This window comes from Suncus etruscus, chromosome 17 (genome assembly GCF_024139225.1).
Source record: "Suncus etruscus isolate mSunEtr1 chromosome 17, mSunEtr1.pri.cur, whole genome shotgun sequence".
NCBI lineage: Eukaryota > Metazoa > Chordata > Mammalia > Eulipotyphla > Soricidae > Suncus > Suncus etruscus.
In genome coordinates this window covers 73,959,024-73,978,524 of record NC_064864.1, presented here as the reverse complement: position 1 = coordinate 73,978,524, position 19,501 = coordinate 73,959,024, and the positions used below count along the sequence as shown (strand labels likewise).

The following is a 19,501-nucleotide window of genomic DNA, read 5'->3' as shown; positions in this document are numbered from 1 at the left end:
AAAAACAATATATAAATATAGTTTATTTAAGTGCAGTGGTACCAAACATGTTCATAATTAGGTTTCAACCATAAAATGCACACACCCCTTCACCAGCGCAACTCTCCTGCCACCATTATCCCCCTATTTTCTATCTCCCCCCACCCATGTTCCCTTTACTTTATAGGCCTATTATACATAGTGCCATAAAGCTGATGCCTCAAAATTTAATTAATTTCTGGAAGTTGACTTGTTGAGTCAAAGTATGTTAGACACATTGTTATGTTTGTTTGTTTGTTTGTTTGTTTTTGGGGGGCCACACCCGGCATTGCTCAGGGGTTACTCCTGGCTGTTTGCTCAGAAATAGCTCCTGGCAGGCATGGGGGACCATATGGGATTCGAACCAACCACCTTTGGTCCTGGATCGGCTGCTTATAAGGCAAACGCCGCCGTGCTATCTCTCTGGGCCCCCATTGTTATGTTATTTAACAATAAAACTTCACAGCACTAGGGATCAAACCCTTGGTCTCATACATGCAAGATATGAGCTCTGCACTGAGCCACATCCTTGGTATATTTTTGGTTAGTTTTTTTTTTTTTTTTTTTTTTTTTTTTATTTTTTGTAATTGCACAGGGGTTCCTCCTGGCTCTAGACTCAGAAATTGCTCCTGGCAAGCTCGGGGGACCATATGGGATGCTGTGATTCAAACCACCGTTCTTCTGCATGCAAGGCAAACACCTTACCTCTATGCTATCTCTCCGGCCCCATTTGCTTTTTTGTTGTTGTTGTTTATTTTAAGGCCAGACCTAGTAGTGCCTGGGTGCTGTCCCAAGCTTGGCCTCTTGTGCTCAGAGCACGTGCTATCGTCCTTTGAGCTGTCTCCACAGCTAGGTAGATTTTCTTTATTTGTTTTTGGGTCTCAACTGGTGGTGCTCAGGGGTTACTCTTGACTCTGTGCTCAGAAATCGCTCCTGGCAGGCAGGGGGACCATAGGGGATGCTGAGATTTGAACCACCATCTCTCCTCCCTAGGTGGATTTTTAAGCTTCTTTTGACATAAATCACCAAATTAGAAATGGCTCATTCTTTCTCAATGTTATTCTTGCCAAGCAATTTGTATGGGTCCTTAAATAACAAGATTATTTTAAAGGTTAGCTAAATTGGATTGTTGAAGAAATCAAATTTTACCTGCAATTTTTAAGTTTTTACATTTAGATGCATTGCTTTTGTTTGCTTACTTGTTTGTTTGTTTTTGGTTTTTGGGCCACACTGGGTGATGCTCACAGGTTACTCCTGGCTATGCACTCAAACATTGCTCCTGGCTTGAGGGACCATATGGAATGCCGGGGAATCAAACCAGTCTGTCCTAGGTTAGCGCGCGCAAGGCAAACGCCCTATCTCTTGCACCACTGCTCTGGCCCCATTAATGCATTGCTTTTTAAATGAAAGTTTTCTTGTTTGTTTTAGTTTGGGATCACACCCAGTTATATTTAGGACTTAACTAACTCCTGGCTCTCTGCTCAAGGAGCACTCCTGGCAAGTCGGGCTGGGGATTGAACCGGTGTCAGCCATATACAAGTCAAGCACCCTACTGGTATACTATTTAGCCCCTGAATGGAACTCTTTTATTCTTTTGGAACCTCACCTGGTAGTTATCAGGGGTTACTCCTGGCTCTGCACCCAGGAATTACTCTTTGGTGGGCCATATGAGATGCTGAGGATCAAACCTGGGTGGCTATAAGCAAGGCAAGTGCCCTACCTTCTGTAGGAAGATGTTTAAAGTAAACTTAATGAGGGACCAGAAAGGTCATACAGGGGGTTGCATTTTCCTTTCCTGTGGCTGGCCTGGTTTGATTTCTGACACTGCATATGGTCCCATAGGCACTGCTTGAGTGACTCCTGAGCACCACCAGGAACACCTATACCTCCCCCAACCCCAATAAATATAGTGACTTTTTTTTTTTTTTTTTTTTTTGATTTTTGGGTTACTCCTGGCTCTAAGCTTAGAAATTGCTCCTGGCAGGCTTGGGGGACCATATGGGATACCGGGATTTGAACCACCATCCTTCTGCATGTGAGGCAAACACCCTACCTCCATACTATCTCCAGCCCCAATATACTGGCTTTTTAAGGAGGCAGGCCACTCATGTAAGGCATAGGGTGCTAGTGATTGAATCCAATCAGCTACATGCAAGGGGGGAAAATATTCTGCTAACCTGCTATACTGTCTATCGATCTGGTCCAGTGTGATTTTTGTTTTTAATTTATAGTTTGTTGAATTACATTGAGAAATAGTTAAAAGGTTGTTGATTGTTAATTTTCAGTCATACAATGTTACAACACCCACCATCCCTTCACTAGTGCACATTTCCCACCACCAGTGTCCCCAGTTTGCCCAAGTTCCAACCCCCCATCATCCTGCCTCTACAACAGATACATATAGGACACCAGGATTTGAACCAACCACCTTAGGTCCTGGATTGGCTGCTTGCAAGGCAAACGCTGCTGTGCTATCTCTCCGGGCCCTCAAGGGTTATTCTTGAGTCTGCACTCAGAATTAGTTTCAGCAATGCTCAGGGATATGGGATATAGGATGCTGGGAATCAAACCCGGACTTGCCTGTCACTTCACTGAACTGTCACTCCAACCAATATAATGACTTTTTAAATAAAGATGTAAAGAAAATTGGGGCCGGAGAGATAGCACAGCGGCGTTTGCCTTGCAAGCAGTCGATCCAGGACCTAAGGTGGTTAGTTCGAATCCCGGCGTCCTATATGGTCCCCCATGCCTGCCAGGAGTAATCCCTGAGCACTGCAAGGTGTGGCCCAAAAACCACTTTTTTAGTTGATGTAATGTTTTTATTTTTTTTAGCTTTTGATATATTATGCCAAGAATTGAATTTGGGGCTCACCAATGTGAGGAATCTGCTCCACCACTGAGCTCTAGGTTTTATTCACTTATTTTGTTTGGAAGCCAGACCTGATTGTCTTCAGAGGTTACTCCTGGCTCTGTACTCAGGAATTCCTCATAGCAGGGCTGAGGGACCACACATTGAGCCAGACTGGCTATGTGCAAGACAAGAGCCCTCCCCACTTTACTCCAACCCCTCTTTGCGTTTTGTGTCCTACTTGGCTCTGTACATTGTATAAGGTGAAAGGTTGGTGAGTGGGGCTGGGGAAGTCATTGAGTGGTGGGACACTTGCCTCCTGGTTGTGACTGTTAAAAGAACACCAAAAAAGATGATTGAGGGGCTGGAGAGGTGGCGCTAGAGGTAAGGTGTCTGCCTTGCAAGCGCTAGCCAAGGAAGGACCGCGGTTCGATCCCCCAACGGCCCATATGGTCCCCCCAAGCCAGGGGCAATTTCTGAGCGCTTAGCCAGGAGTAACCCCTGAGCATCAAACGGGTGTGGCCCAAAAAACCTAAAAAAAAAAAAAAGATGATTGAATTTTTTTCTAGGGATTGATTAGCTATCCCAGTCATCTGTTGGATATTTTTTTCTTATTATAAGCAGTTATTAAATGGAATTTAAAGTCTATTGATTGATTGGTTGATTGTGCTTTGGGGCACACCTGGCGATGCTCAGAGGTTGGTCCTGGCAAGCTCGGAGGACCACAGGATATGACAGGAATTGAACCAATCCCTCGGGGTTGACTGTATGCATGGAAATGCCTTACCACTGTGCTGTCTCTCCAGCCCCATAAATGGAATTTTAAATCTTTTTTTCTTTTTTTTTCTTTTTGTGGGAACATGCTAAGAATCAAACCCAGGACCTCACTGATAGGGGAGAGATGAGCTATATTCCTGGCCTGAATTTTATATATATAATATACGTATATATGTATATATATATATACGTATATATGTATATATGTATGTATGTATGTAAATTCCTTTTAGGCAAACTCTTAAAATGAACACTTCCAAATGGGACTTTTATTTTTCAGTTTTAATGTTGGTTTGGGGACCACTGTGGTACTTGGGGCCTACTTGAAGCTCTGTGCTCAGGAGTTCTTGGCAGTCTCTGGGGTTTGGAAGGGAAAGAAGCTTCCCACATTCAGAGTCTGCTCTCCAGCTCACTGATTTCTCTTCAGCCTGCAATGGAGCCTTTTTATCAGAGAGAGGAAGATGGGGTAGGAAAGAGGTCTCTAGGTCATGGTTCCCCCAAATGGAATGTCACAAATGAGAGAGACTTAGTTTATTAATATTTGGAATTCTTAGGTAGCATGATTTTTTGACTCACAAAACAGTGGTGAAATATTCTTCATGCTCTGTCAAGATGTTTTCCAGACAGACAACAGTGTTCAGATAGGGCTTAGAAATATTAGCTGAGTGCACTGCTGGGTCCTGTACATTTTGTTTGGAATCCCTTGCTCAGGATTATATTTGTGCCCTTGTAGTTGGCATGGCCTTCTAGTTTTGGGCTTTTAAAACGTGAACATTTTTGGCTTATCAACAAACATTAAAATACAGGGGCTGGAGTGATAGCACAGCAGTTGGGCATTTGCACACAGCCAACCCAGACGGACTCGGGTTCAATCCCTGGCATCACATATGGCCCCCAAGCCAGGAGCGATTTCTGAGCACAGAGCCGGGACTAACCCCTGAGCACAACTAGGTATGGCCCCAAAACAAAAAACAAACCAAAAAACCCCACAAATATTAAAATACAAATTACAAGATGAAATTATGGACAATTGCAAAAGCCTTTTTGCTTGGAAAATTAGAGCCAGGGTGATACCAGATTTTCACTGCGTTTTATTTCTAGAAGTAGTGATTTTAGAGAAGGATCACTTTTGGTTTCTTTGTTTAGGGGCTACACCTAGTGTTGTTTGAGGCTTACCCCAACAGTGTGCTCTGAGATCACTCCTGTGAGGCCCAGAATTTTAACCGGGGTCTGTCCTGTGTTGGCCATGTGCAAGGTCATGTGTGCTTACCACTGTGCTATTGCTTTGCACCCTCCCCCCCCCCATGTGTTTTTGAAGTGGCATAGTTGCCCTACATATTCTCATTTTTAAAAACCAGTGTTGAGAGAGGGGGTAATAAACACTCTTGTTGGCCAGAGAGATAGTCAGCTGGTAGGGGACTTGCTTTGCACTTGGCTGGTGCAGATTTGATTCCTGGCATCCATAGCACTGCCAAGAGTGATTCCTGAATGCAGGGCCAGATATATGCCCTGAGCGTAGTTGGGTGTGATGTGCCCTAAAAAAAGTCATGCTTTCAATTGAAATTTATATTTTATAAACTGCTATGACAGTATGAAGAATTTTGGTTTGCTTTTGGGCCATACCAGGTAGTCAGGGTTTACTACTAGCTCTGTGCTCAGGGGTAACCCTTGGAACTTGAACTATATGGGATGACAGGGATCCAACCCAGGTCAGCCAGTGCAATGCATATTCCCTATTTGCTATGTATGTTATTGCTAATAGTCCCTATATAAAGAATTTTAATGGATCCTTAATACATGTGCTGAATCATTTTTCTCTTTTTCTATGATCATAAATTTATCTATATTTGGGGCTATTAAAATAGCATCTTTTTCACATATACAAAGTTCAAAGGAGAATATGGGGTTTTTTTCCTACCTGTATTCCTATAGGAAGCAGAAGGTGTAATTATCAGAAAATTACAATAATAAAGACGTGGGAGAGAAATGGTATCAACTTTGAAGCATTTAACCAAAATGTAATTGCTGATCTTTTTTTTTTTTCCTGAGGGTCATCATAAGGTGGTGTGGTTTGGCAATAGATTGTTCAAGGTCTTTTAAGGAGCTATGGTTGGTACTGTTGTTTAGTTTTTGGTATCAAATGTGTATCTTATACAGGTGCCCCCTTCAGAGACAGTTCCTCAGATCAAGAAAGAGAAACATAGCACACAAGCTAAGAACAGAGCCAAACGGAAACCTCCAAAAGGCATGTTTCTTTCGCAAGAAGACGTGGAAGCAGTTTCTGCCAATGCCACTGCTGCTGCCACCGTGCTCAGACAGCTGGACATGGAGCTGGTGTCTATTAAGCGGCAGGTACCGTGCCCCTTTCTTAGAGAGAGCTCACATCCTTGGAGAGCTTTTATTGTTTGTCAGGGATGGAGTAGACCCGAGGTACCATGCTATGGTTTTTCTGGAATTAACTTTGAAGGGAGGGTACAAGAGTCTTCACAGAACGCTTAGATGCCCCTCTTTCATCACCAGTCTGCCCTAGTTGAGGCCCTCATTCTTATGTTTGTACTCAACATTCTATGGATTCTCTTTCGGAGTTGATGACAACCCTATGGCATGGTTTCTTCAGTCTGCCTTTCATTATACCTGTGAGGCCCAGCAGTGTGCTGAGGAGCTGGACTTCATGCTGGCTCTCCCTGCTGCATAAAGAGCCTGCCAGTTCCCCGCTTTCCACTGCCAAACATGTAGGCATTTTTGTTCCCCACTGTCAGCCATTGCAGATATGGCTCAGCCAAACCCTCTTTGAACCAACTTAGTGTCGGCGCAGCAGTTTAGTTGGCCGGGGCCTAAGCATGGACCTGCCAGGCTCTCTCATTCACGGCCAATCATCACTGTAGACCTGTGGTGCTGCTGTATCCTGGGGAATGACCATTCTAGAAGCTGTGGCAGAGGCCAATGGCCAGTACTTTCCTGGCCTTTCCTTCTTAGATGTTTGGCTCACCCTCCCCACCCTGTGCTCCCAGCATCATCTTGCTGGGGGGCATCAGGAGCTTATCTTTTGTCCCAGTCTGCACCTCCCCTTGAATGCTGCAGTTGTTGATGAACAAGAATGTTTTTTGGAGGGGGTGTTTCCTGCGCTTTCTCTCTGGCCCTGAATAGAAACCCTTGATTTCAGAGTCCTTCAGTTTCTCCAGCTTGATTTCTGTGCTTACCTTTTTTTGGCTTTTGTACTACACTCCACGGTCTAGGTTGCCTCTTTTGGAGGTGCTGGGACTGCAGTACCAAGGGCACATGCAGGCTTCTGCCTGTAAAGGCTGCGATCAGCCCACTGAGTCCTCACACCTTCAGGCAAAAGACATTCTGCCTTGGCGTCATGGAGACTTTTGGACCTTTTCTCTTTGGGTCTTCCATTACCCAGAACCCTTTTCTATTGTTGACTTGCTTTGCTTCCTATGCAGGGGAGTGATGCCGAGTGTCTAGGTCATCTGCTTTTTCTGCTACAGGGCAGGAGTGTCAGAATCAGCCCAGTGGTCTTATATGTGGTGCTTTCCTCTTCTTTCTCTGCTCTCTGCCCACCTTTGAACACTGGGATCTCTTCATAGGAACATTCTGAATCCAGTTACCCAGTAGTGCAGATGTTCCATAGCTGTCTTGGCTGGTTTTACCCTTTGTTAAATCACCCTGTGTTAAATTCACCTTCTCAACTTCTGGAAGATTTCTGTTATATATGTGATGGGGATTGTAATAAACCTGTAGATCAAAATTGAATTGGAAATAGTCTGGAGGTGAAGGTACTTGTCTTGTTTGTGGCTGATTTAAATCCCTAGCACTACATACAGTCTCCTAGCACAGCCTCTGAGCTCCTTTGGGTGCAGTCCAAACTCAGCTTCCTCCCTTCTCCAATCAAGCATTAAGAACTTTAATGACGGGGCAGGAGAGATAGCATGGAGGTAAGGCGTTTGCCCTTCATGCAGGAGGTCATTGGTTCGAATCCCGGTGCCCTATATGGTCCCCCTTGCCTGCCAGGAGCAATTTCTGAGCCTGGAGCCAGGAATAACCCCTGAGCACTGCCGGGTGTGACCCAAAAACCACAAAAAAAAAAAAAAAAAGAAAGAACTTTAATGACGAGGGCTGGAGCCGTGGTACAGGTGGTAGGGCATTTGCCTTGTACACACTAATGTAGAACGGACTGCGGTTCGATCCCAGCGTCCCATGTGGTTCCCCAAGCCAGAGGTGATTTCTGAGCGCATAGCCAGGAGTAATCCCTGAGCATCACCGGGTGCGCAACCCCCCCCAAGAGAAAAAAGATTATAATGGAGACAGGAATATGATCTACATCCCCACCCATCTAGCTCTTTAATTCTGTTTCACTTTCGTGTGTGTGTGTGTGTGTGTGTGTGTGTGTGTGTGTGTGTGTGTGTGTGTGTGTTTTGGTTTTTTTTCTTTTTTGGTTTTTGGGTTTTAAGAACTTAATTTGAGGACTGAAGATAGAGCACAGCAGTGTTTGCCTTACAAGCAGCTGATCCAGGACCTAAGGTGGTTGGTTCGAATCCCGGTGTCCCATATGGTCCCCCATGCCTGCCAGGAGCTATTTCTGAGCAGACAGCCAGGGGTAACCCCTGAGCATCACAAAACAAACAAACAAAAAACTTAATTTGCCTTTATATTATAACAAACAAAACAAAATAAATTTTTCGCCTGCTAAGAGTGGTGGGGGACTGATTTCACCCCTGAGGTGCGCAGCACTCAATGATCACTCCTAGTTGGTTCAGGGACCATATGGGGATCCAGGGATTGAACCTGGGTCAGCTTGTACAAGGCAAACACTCCCTTGCTGTAAAATGGCTCTGGCTCGGAGCCCTTGCTTTTGACTGCACAGAAACCAGTTGTCTCGGGCCCGAAGAGATAGCACAGCAGTATTTGCCTTGCAAACAGCCGATCCAGGACCAAAGGTGGTTAGTTTGAATCCATATGGTCCCCTGTACCTGCCAGGAGTAACCCCTGAACATTGCTGGTTGTGACCCAAAAACCAAAAAAAAAAAAAAAGAAACCAGTTGTCTCGCATCACTGACACAATTCAGCTGCACCTCCCTGAGGAGGGAGAGTCTTTTCACCCAATGACTTATAGTGAGAAAAGGATATCCCCCACAACTGACTCCTGCCTTGATAAGAGAGTCGAAGGCAAGGTGTGTGTTGTGGGCCACACTGGCTGTGTTCAGGACAACTCCTGACGCATGTAGCAGAAATCTCTGGCATTCTCAGGGGCAAACGCCTGCCTTACTAGCTGAGGCAAGAGTACAAACCCCAGCAAAGCCCTCGTGCCCAGCTGTGAGACAAGCAGCATGTCAAAGTGTGCGACTCCAGTGAACATCACAATCTAGGACTGAGGCACTACCATCAATGCATGCATAACACACAGCCACTAAATACATATGACCCCATCACCCTAAGTTCCTACACTACCACCACTACTACAACAAAGAACTAACCTGGAAAAGGACACACCAGAGCTGAACATAGAAAGTGAAACAGAGGGGCCGGAGAGATAGCATGGAGGTAAGGCGTTTGCCTTTCATGCAGAAGGTCATCGGTTCGAATCCCCTAACTCACTAACAAAGAGTGGTGAGTGCAGTTAGAGAAATAACTACACTGAGGGGGGCTGGAGAGATAGTATGGAGGTAAGGCATTTGCCTTTCATGCAGGAGGTCATCGGTTCGAATCCTGGCGCCCCATATGGTCCCCCGTGCCTGCCAGGAGCAATTTCTGAGCCTGGAGCCAGGAATAACCCTGAGCACTGCCGGGTGTGACCTAAAAACAAAAAAAAAAAAAAAAAAAAAAAAAAAAAAAACTTAGATCAATAGGGGCCAGAGTGATAGTACAGTAGTATAGTGTTTGCCATGCATGAAGCCAACCTGGGGCAGACCTGGGTTCAATTCCTGGCATTCCTATTCATCCCCCAAGCCTGCCAGGAGAAATTTCTGAGTACAAAGCCAGGAGTAACCCTTGAGCGCCGCTGGGTGTGGCCCCAAAACAAAACAAAAAACCCTAGATCATTAAGCATCAATTTCAGAGAATTGTCCTATCTCTCCAAGGTAGTATCTGAGTTGCTTGGTGCTAACTGAATTCTTTATGATTTGATTTTAACTGAGCCTGGTGAGTGTCTGCAACTTTCCCATCAGTTATGCTGTCTCCTACTGGGTTGATACCTCTATGGAATTTGGAAGTATATGCTTGGAGCTGGAAGGATTTTGGTGGCTTGGTGGTGTTTGGTTGTGGAATTGGGCCGTTTCTATATCAGAGGATGTCAGATGTGGCTGTGGGCTCTGTGCCTTTGGGCAAAAAGGAGAGCCCAGCTGCCCCCATCTGAGAAAGCCCCAGAGTTGTCGCTGCCCTGACTAATCTGCCTGGGAAGATTCCAACATCATGTTTTTTTCAAGATCAGTTATGCCACTGTGCCCTTTCTCTGCCATTAGATGAAAGTGTGGATAGGAGCTAATATTTGGTTTTTGTTTAGAGGTCAAACCTTGTTATCTTCAGGGCTTCTTCTGATTGTGCCCAAGTGTTATGCCATGGCTTGAATTCTAATGAAAATCCTATATAAGGGTAATGCTCTATTTCCAAGAGCAGAAACTGGAAGTTTGGGCCACACTCAACAATACACAGAGCTTACTTTTAGGTTTGCATTCACAAATCATTCCCTTTTTAACTTTTGTTGTTGGTTTTGGGCCACACCTGCCAGTGTTCAGTCTTCTCCTGACTGTGCACCAGGATTCACTCCTGGTGGACATGGGGTTGAATGTGGGTGAGCTGCATGCAAGAGAAATGCCTTCCCAACCTGTGCTATTGCTTTGGCCCCCAAGAGTAGAAATCTTTGAACTGAAATCATCTACTTTAATTGGCATTGTAGAGAGACATACATGCCTCTGTGGACATACATCGGAGATGCACAGTCATTTTTCATTCTTTCCAGGCTGCTGCGAGGTGCCAGCAATCAAACCTAGATTGACTACATGCAAGGAAAAAGACCTTTACTCTCAAGCGTTCTCTCTCTGGTCTATGCTGGTTCATGCTCTCAGTTGCCAGATGGGCCTCACATTCTGGCTGCTGGGAAGGTCAGGGGCATCTCATCGTTGATTTTTAATTTATTTTGTTTTCTTTGTTAATGCCTTTATGAACATTTTTCATTTGGGGATATTTTTGGGGGGGTTGTTTTGTTTTTTGGGTTGTATCCAATAGCGCTCAGGGGTTACTTCTGGTTCTGTTCAGAAATCACTCCTGGCAGGTTCAGGTTCCATATGGAATGCCGGGATTTGAACCACCATCTGTCCTGGATCACTGTGTGCCAGGCAAACATCCTACTGCTATTCTATCTCTCCAGCCCACCCACCTTTTTTTTTTTTTTTTTTTTTTTTTTGGTTTTTGGTTTTTGGATCACACCCGGCAGTGCTCATGGGTTACTCCTGGTTTTGTGCTCAGAAATCACTCCTGGCAGGTTTCGGGGGACCATATGGGATGCCGGGATTCGAATCACCATCCTCCTGTATGAATGGCAAACTCCCTACCTCCATGCCATCTCTCTGGCCCCAACATTTTCTTTTTTCGTTTTGTTTTGTTTTTTGGGCCACACCCGGCAGTGCTCAGGGGTTACTCCTGGCTGTCTCCTCAGAAATAGCTCCTGGAAGGCACGGAGGACCATATGGGACACCGGGATTCGAACCAACCACCTTTGGTCCTGGATCGGCTGCTTGCAAGGCAAACGCCACTGTGCTATCTCTTCGGGCCCACATTTTCTTTTTTTTTTTTTTTTGTTTTTGTTTTTGTTTTTGTTTTTGGGCCACACCCTGTGAGGCTCAGGGGTTACTCCTGGCTATGCGCTCAGAAGTTGCTCCTGGCTTCTTGGGGGACCATATGGGACGCCGGGGGATCGAACCGCGGTCTGTCCTAGGCTAGCGCAGGCAAGGCAGGCACCTTACCTCCAGTGCCACCGCCCAGCCCCCTCACACTTTCATTTTTTTTTTTTGGTTTTTGGGCCACACCCTGTGACGCTCAGGGGTTACTCCTGGCTATGCGCTCAGAAGTTGCTCCTGGCTTCTTGGGAGGACCATATGGGATGCCGGGGGATCGAACCGCGGTCCGTCCTAGGCTAGCGCAGGCAAGGCAGGCACCTTACCTCCAGCGCCACCGCCCTGCCCCACACTTTTTTTTTTTTTTTTTTGGTTTTTGGGCCACACCCGTTGACACTCAGGGGTTACTCCTGGCTATGCGCTCAGAAGTTGCTCCTGGCTTCTTGGGGGACCATATGGGACACCGGGGGATCGAACCGCGGTCCGTCCAAGGCTAGCGCAGGCAAGGCAGGCACCTTACCTCTTGCGCCACCGCCCGGCCCCACACTTTCATTTTTTAATGAAAATATTTTCTTTCTTTCTTAGATTCAGAATATTAAACAGACAAATAGTGCTCTCAAAGAAAAGCTTGACGGTGGGATAGAACCCTTTCGGCTTCCAGAGGTAAGACCATTTTAAAATCATCTCGATCCCCATACCCAAGGATTGTGTATTGAAGAATTTCAGACTGGGGGCCCAAGCGATGGTCAGAGAACTCAAGTGCAGGCTTGGCACACAGCTCCACTGATACAGTTTGGGCCACCCTATCACCATAGCACTGCAAAGAGAGAGAGAGAGAGAGAGAGAGACATACCTCCTTCCTGCAAGCCCCATAAGGTTTTAATATTGGGCCATTCTTGGCAGGCCTCAGGTCCTAGGTTTGATTTCCAGCACAGAATTTGATTCTCTGAGCACTGGTAGGTGTCCCCCTGATAACCCACCACATAGTTAGATCTGAGCGCCAGTGAAGGCTGACCTGAGATTCACTCAGGCTCATTGGCCTGGTTGGTCGAGTATATCACTTGGGCTGTCCCTATGCCTCCTTGAGTGCTCCAGCCACCCAAAAAGAAAAATAAATTACTTGAAGAGAAATATGTCTCTGAGTGGGTTACTATCCTTCTTGTATTATTAGAATGTTATAAACCTAAGTGAAATGTAGTCAGTGGGGCCAGAGTTAGAGCACAGCATGTAGGGCATTTGCCTTGCACACGGCAACTGAGTTCGGTCCCCGGCATCCCATATGGTCCCCCAAACCTGCCAGGAGTAATTTCTGTGCGCAGAGCCAGGATTAACCCCTGAGGACCACCACAGGTATGGCCAAAAAAAAAAAAAAAAAGCAAAAATAAAATGTTATAAGAGAACAAGAAGCTTTGCCCCTCGCAAGAACTTGCACCCATGAGTAGCAATGCTGACCTGGTCATTTGGCTCACAGGTCATTCAGAAATGCAACGCACGCTGGACCACGGAGGAGCAGCTGCTCGCTGTCCAAGGTAGGGGAGGGCTCCGGGCTGGCATCTTGGGCACCTCCAGCACCAGCTTCTCCCAGCTGCATTTGTTCAGAAGAGACACATGCACACACACACACACCTCCCAATGCCAGTTTCTCCGAGCAGCATTTGTATAGAACTTTTTTGTTTTTTTCTGGGCCACAATTGGTGATGTTTAGGGGTCACTTCTATCTCAGCTCAGGGACCAGGATGCCTGGGATTGAACCAGGTTGGACAATTGGAAGGCAAGCTTATGTACTACTCTTATCTCTCTGGCCCCCAGAGGTGTGAATATTTCTTTTTAGCATCTTGTTAGGTCTTGATCAATTGGAAGTACAGTTTACATTAAGAAAGAAAAAAAAAACATCAATCATTAGAGTTTTACTGTTGGAGGTTCTCTGGCCTAGGGCCTCTACAAAGACATGGACCAAATATTAACAGCCTTTGAATGCTAGGTGACTTCAGGCTCCACATGCCATGAGAAGGGAGCCCAGATTTCTGGGAGGGTGGTGCTAACTTTGACCAGTCTTAGATTTAATTCTACCTTTTTTCCATTGGTATGAAATGAAGTGTCTGCTGTCAAAAGCCATTGTCTATTTCTGGATAGAAGTGTTAATGGCTCTTTTCAGAAACTGTTTTTCTCATGTATTTAATGCTCTTTTTTGTCCTCAGCCATCAGGAAGTATGGCCGAGATTTTCAGGCCATTTCAGATGTGATTGGGAACAAGTCAGTGGTACAAGTTAAAAACTTTTTTGTAAATTATCGGCGTCGCTTCAACATAGATGAAGTGTTACAGGAGTGGGAGGCAGAACACGGGAAAGAAGAGACCAATGGGCCTAGTAACCAGAACTCTGCCAAGTCCCCAGATCGTTCCCTCAAGATACCTGAAGAGGAAGATGAGGTAAATTTCAACCATTGAGTCTCTTTGTAGACCCATGCTCCAGAATCATGGACTTCTTCACCCAAGGCAGTTTTCAGCTGCAGAAGTGTTTTGATACTTGACTTTTACAGTAAAGACCATAATCTCAATGTTTACTTTAGTAACTGTTGGACACTGTTTTTCATTCACATTTTATTTCCTAGACACATTCAAAATTCCATCCTGATTTTCTCCAGCTACAAAGTAGTTCACGTTCCCAATATTTCTTGAGTACATTAAGAACTCTGACTTAATGTGGTAAGTTGGAAGTGCCTCCAGGTTTGTCACTAAAGCTTAGTCATGTCAAATGGATGATGGTCTCACAATGAGCTTGGTGATCAGCAAGTATGGATAGCTGGTTTGTGGGGGCTTTAAGGCTGACCATAGTGCTCAGATCCTACTGGTCACATCCTTGGTTTCCCGACTGGCTGGCATCTTTGGGAAGATGGCAGCATTTTCACCAGCCTCCTTGCAGGAGATGAGGCAGGAAGAGAGGGATTTGTGGCTTGGTGGATGTCTGCTGTATCCTGCCTATTTGAAAAAGCCCCTGAAGTGTTCGGATTTGTCAGAAGAGTTGAAGCTCAATGAATGTTGCTCAAATTAAGACTCCAGTTTGGGACCATGCAGCACTGGTGGCCACAGCCAGGCCTCCCACATGCAGTCTCTGTCAGTCCTGCAAACTGTCCCTCCCTGTGCTCCCAGAATTACCAATCTTTGTAGAGCCTTCTTGTTTCCTTTTTTTTTTTTTTTTTTTTTTTTTTTTTTTGGTTTTTGGGCCACACCCAGTGATGCTCCGGGGTTGCTCCTGAGCACTCAGAAATCACTCCTGGCTTGGGGGAACCATATAGGATGCTGGGGGATCGAACCACGGTCTCAGGCTAGCACAGGCAAGGCAGACTACTGCTTGCACCACCACTTCGGCCCCTATGTAGAGCCTTCTATCAGAAAACCTTGGTAGTAAGTATACAAATCCCCAAACACTGCTTCTCCAGAGCAACATGCTGGGAGCATGGCCTAGTAGTGGAGTGTGACAAACATGTTTGGCCAGAGCTTTTTGTTCGTGCCCATTATATTATCCCCTTAAAGGCAACAAGTTAAACCCCTGAAGTCTGGACATGGTTTAAGAACACAGGGAAAGTGGAGATCACTTGCCACCTACATTTATGGCTACATGTGCACTATTCCACACGTGTTTTTTGTTTGTTTTTTAGTAAGGGCCACCCCCGGTGACACTCGGGTTTCTCCTGGCCATACACTCAGAAATTGCTCTTGGCTTAGGGGACCATATGGGACACCGGGGAATCGAACCGTGGTCCATCCTAAGCTAGCACACGCAAGGCAGACACCTTATGACTTACGCCAATGCTCCGGCCCTCCACATGTGTTTTCTAGTGCTCTTAGGAGCAGATCTCATAAGAAAATTTAACTCTTCAGGTTAGTGTCTATCTCTGTTTGTCTCTCTCTCTCTCTCTCTCTCTCTCTCTCTCTCTCTCATACACACACACACACACACATCTCATAAATTCTTAACTCTTCAGATTAGTATCTATGTCTCTCACACACACAGACATTTCTCTTCATGTCACTTTGCAGAAGGGAGTCATTGGAACCATCTGTTTCCCTGTCCACCAGGGGCCTCAGGAAACTGTTAGGAGGTTGATTCATTCATTGTCTGTCTAGTCAGTGCTCAGCACTCATGTCTGGAATCTGGCTTCATGCAGCCCAGCCGGCCCCTCTGTCCTCATGTGTGCGCATTGTGCAGTGCTGGAATTTCTGGTGGTACAAGGACCTGTCAGCCTGGCTTTTTGACACTGCTAAGGATGTCATCTTACATGATGGAATATATTTCTTGCATGTTTGAGGCCTGAGTTCAATTCCTGTCACCACCACATACCACATCCTCTCTCTTCCTCAGAGCACTGTTGGGAATGGTCCTGAGCGCTCTCTACCACTGGAAGCACTCCCCAAAGTTAAAATCCCCCAGAGTATTGGCAGTTTGCTTCAGGGATAAGAAGGGAAGAGACACAGTGTTGTCTAGCTTTGGAGTCCCCTAGGGTGACCAGAATTGACTGTGATGACTGTGAACTGCAGACCTGTGTGTGGTGCCCCAAGCCAAGGGAAGAAACTCCCTTGAGACTTAGGGACGTACAGTGTTCATGAGCATGTGTATCCCGTGGCAGAAACTGGGTGCTGTTTGTTAACTGGAATAGAGGCCTCCACTTCCCAGCCAGCCAGGCTGGCACCAAGGTTCTGCTGTTCAGTCAACCTGTGCACATGTGCCCTCTGCAGGGCAGTGATCCTTGCACAGCCTGACCCTGGTCACCCTGTGTGAGCAGTACCCAGTGTTTGCAGCCTGGCTACCGTGTCCCTATACTCGTGTATGTCCCTATATTCCACCAGAATGAGCAGCTTGCGTGGTGTTTCTGAGCTTTGAATCTTTTTGTGCCCCTCAGGCTGCTTCTGTTCTTGACGTCAGATACGCGTCTGCCTCCTGAGGACTGTAGCTTTGAGCATTTGATGTGGATGCCTGTGTTCCCTGGTATCAGGTATTCCCAGACGCCACCTCACCATCTGCATCCCAGCTCTGTGGACAAGCAGCTATTACCAAAAACAGCCACACTTCGTCCTGTGCTCTACATCTGCCTTAATCTCTGTTCGTCCCTGCTTGCCGGCGCCACCTCCCAGGGAGCTCCATTGCCTCTTCCTCTCTGCTCTTTGCGGGGCAATTTTCTGTGATTCTAGGACCATCTCCGGGTGGAGCTCCCAAGCTACCGCGTTGGCAGCATTTCCCCATCAGCAGCTTTGAAACAGGTATTGGACTTGGAAGGCACAACTATTCCTGCATGGCCTGCGCTGTCCCCTCTTTGTATAAGTCATTCTCATGCAACTGTGACCCTGTTGGCCTCTGGGAAAGCTCCTTGTTCTTTTCTGAGGCATCCATCTAAGTGATGATCATGTTTCTCTGGAATTCACGAGATACTGGCAGACTGCATCCTCACTCTCACTGTGCCAAACATCCCAACACATTTCCCTACACATAGGGTAGAATTGTGCTTGTAAATCCAGTGGGCTTCAATCACCCCTCCCTCTCCCCCGGTATTAGGCAGCTTATTCACAGCAACTCTCGTGGACCCTGCAGCTCAGAGGGACCGTGGGCCTCACCCCTTTCTGCCTTCAGCTCAGCCTCATGATCCCTGGATGGTGCCAGCCCGTCTGCTCCCGCCCCTCACCTCCTCCCAGCTCCAGGAGATCTGCTCCCATTCTGCACCTGGTGCTCGGACATTTGGAATCGGTGCCTTTTCCTATAGGCAGCCATGTTTGCGATCCTTGGTCTGTTTTTGTGTCTTACTTCTTCCTTTAAGCTATTGCTTGCCAAAGATGACAACACCGAGGTTAGGGGCAGAGGGGACACCTGTGGATTGTGGCAAAGGACAGGCAGGTCTTCTGTGGAGGGGATCAGACTGGCTGTGGGGGTGGTTTTCTCGAAGCTGCACACTTTGCCCCTTGCTTTTCTGAAGGCCTCTCCACACTCCCTGCATGTCCTCCTCACCCCTCAGCCATGCCAGCCTCTGCTCCGTGTAATGTTCCTGTTCAGGGCTGGACAGGAAGTGATTGTTGTCGTGGTTCAGAAAGGCCAGATGAAAAGGAACAGTTGAAAAAGGGTTTGTTATGTCTTTGGGTTACACTGGGAACAAGCAGAAGTTTCGAGTGCTCTGAGGAAACAGCAGGGTCACTTTCATTCTGTGGTGGATCCCACCTGCTGCTGGGTGGAGGAGCTCAGCGGCCTTGTGCACTCACCACCTGACATGCTCACGTGGTTTTTGTGTTTCTTGCCTGACTTTGAGATTTGTCCTGCTTTCAATACCAAAAAGAAATTAAATAAAAATGTAGATACTTTAAGGTACAAACAGAATTCTTAAGGATTTAAAATATGCAATTAAAATGTTGGTGTGTTTTAACCCCCAAGCACCTTGCTTGCTCTTTTCTTTTTTTTAAATAAAGACTGGTTTTAGGAAGGGGGACTAGGAACCTAGGTTGTTTGGAGTTGTGCTTTTTCTTTTTTTATTTTCTTTTTTTTTTTTTTTTTTAATTAAGTCCTGTGAATTGCCATTCAAAAGTGGCATGAAATGGATTTCACCAGCTCTTACCACCTTGGCCCTGCCCTGGTGCCTGCCTCGCTGAGCAGGAGGTCTGAGAACAGCCACAGCTCACTAGCCCCACGTGGGCCAGACCAGCATAGAAGCACAAATAAGGATGGGGTTGGTAAGTACTTTCTAGTTGGTCAGAGCAGGCTTCAGCTCTGCATGTCCTCAAAGGGTCCAAAGGCAGGTGCTTTTCTCTGCTCCCCTTCTACCAGCAGCAGGTTGTGTGCTCAGGTCCCTCCAGCTGCTCTCTCGCACTTCTCTGTGTGGCAGCCCAGGCCTTTACATCTGTGCTGCTCTGGGGTCTGGGCACTTCTGGGCTTCAGGCCTGCAGTGCTGAGCACTTGCCTTCATATCTCAGAATGTGGGCACTCTCCATGGGAGAGCAGGAGGATTTCCTTTGAAGGAAGATGAGAAAGTTATCTGCCCAACTAACAGCAAGCGCTATGTTTAAACTGCTTCATTACACTGTCTTTGCAATGATGTACATGCAAGAAGTCACTTTGCTTGAAAAGCAAAGGGATTGGTCTTAATTCTCCCAAGACCCTCTGAACATATCAAGATGTGGGTGTGTCGGCAGCGCACGTGGTTGTGGCAGGACCCACGACGGCTGCGGCAGAGGCAGCGTCCACCGCAGCTTCGTCTTTTTAAACATTATCAATGTGAATGTCATGATTATATTTTTTATTTTGTGGAAAATTTTTTCTCTAAGTATAAGTTATTGTGCAAAATATAGTACCATTGAGGCAAATAATAGTTTGACTTTTAGTTTAGAAATCCTAAAAGATATAAACCGTACTTGCATATGCATTAAAAGTTTGTTTTATTTAATTTTGTGTAGACATGTAAAGTGTTAAGGAAGTTTATTTTCACTTACCCATTTGATGGCCTCGTTACTTGAATGTTGTGTTGGCTGGTCTGAAACCGTGATCAGCTCTTGGAACCTGGGAGGGAGCAGCCTCAGTTGTGCTGTTAGGACAGAGGTGATAGCGCCGGTGTCAGCAGGTGCCGAGTTTGGTGTAATACGCCCACAGGAGGGCCAGGCGTGCACTGCCCACTGGGACACCAGCTCCTCCACGAGGGTGTCTGACACCCAGACACCCAAATGGTCGCAAACGTCTACTCAAGACATGGAAATGAGAAGGTGGAGTGTAAAGAGCTTCCTTGGGTGGACTAATTAAACAGTTGCTTTCTCTGTATATAAAGTTTCCATAATTACCACACACCGCTCTAAGTGTGCTCATTGTCACTTTAAATTTTGACTATGCCCTGTTTTTATCTTTCTGAATATCAGAAGTACTATTGGTATAATTGCATACCAAAAATACGCCAGACAGTGCATTACACTAACCCCTGCTTCTTTGAGCAAAGGAGAGTGGAGCCAGCTCACGAGAGCCTTGTCGCACTCTCTCTCTCTCTCTCTCTCTCTCTCTCTCTC

General features: G+C 46.2%; 1 protein-coding gene across 2 annotated transcripts in view; it reads left to right on the top strand.

Annotated features, from left to right (window-relative positions):
- The window catches only part of RCOR1 (REST corepressor 1), a 97,276-nt gene extending 79,288 nt beyond the window's left edge, over positions 1–17,988 (top strand). Inside the window, exons 8-13 of one of the 2 annotated variants that reach the window (XR_007504437.1) lie at positions 5,801–5,995; positions 12,061–12,138; positions 12,947–13,004; positions 13,674–13,903; positions 16,375–16,732; positions 17,025–17,988. Coding sequence is in view for 1 of the 2 variants with exons in the window: in XM_049790357.1 (XP_049646314.1) it covers positions 5,801–5,995; positions 12,061–12,138; positions 12,947–13,004; positions 13,674–13,903; positions 16,375–16,416 (603 nt within the window). In the remaining variant the exon portion in view is untranslated. Of the gene's footprint in view, positions 1–5,800; positions 5,996–12,060; positions 12,139–12,946; positions 13,005–13,673; positions 13,904–16,374; positions 16,948–17,024 lie in introns of those variants that run through there. The other variant, XM_049790357.1, reaches the window with a different exon arrangement.
- Positions 17,989–19,501: the final 1,513 nt, after the last annotated feature.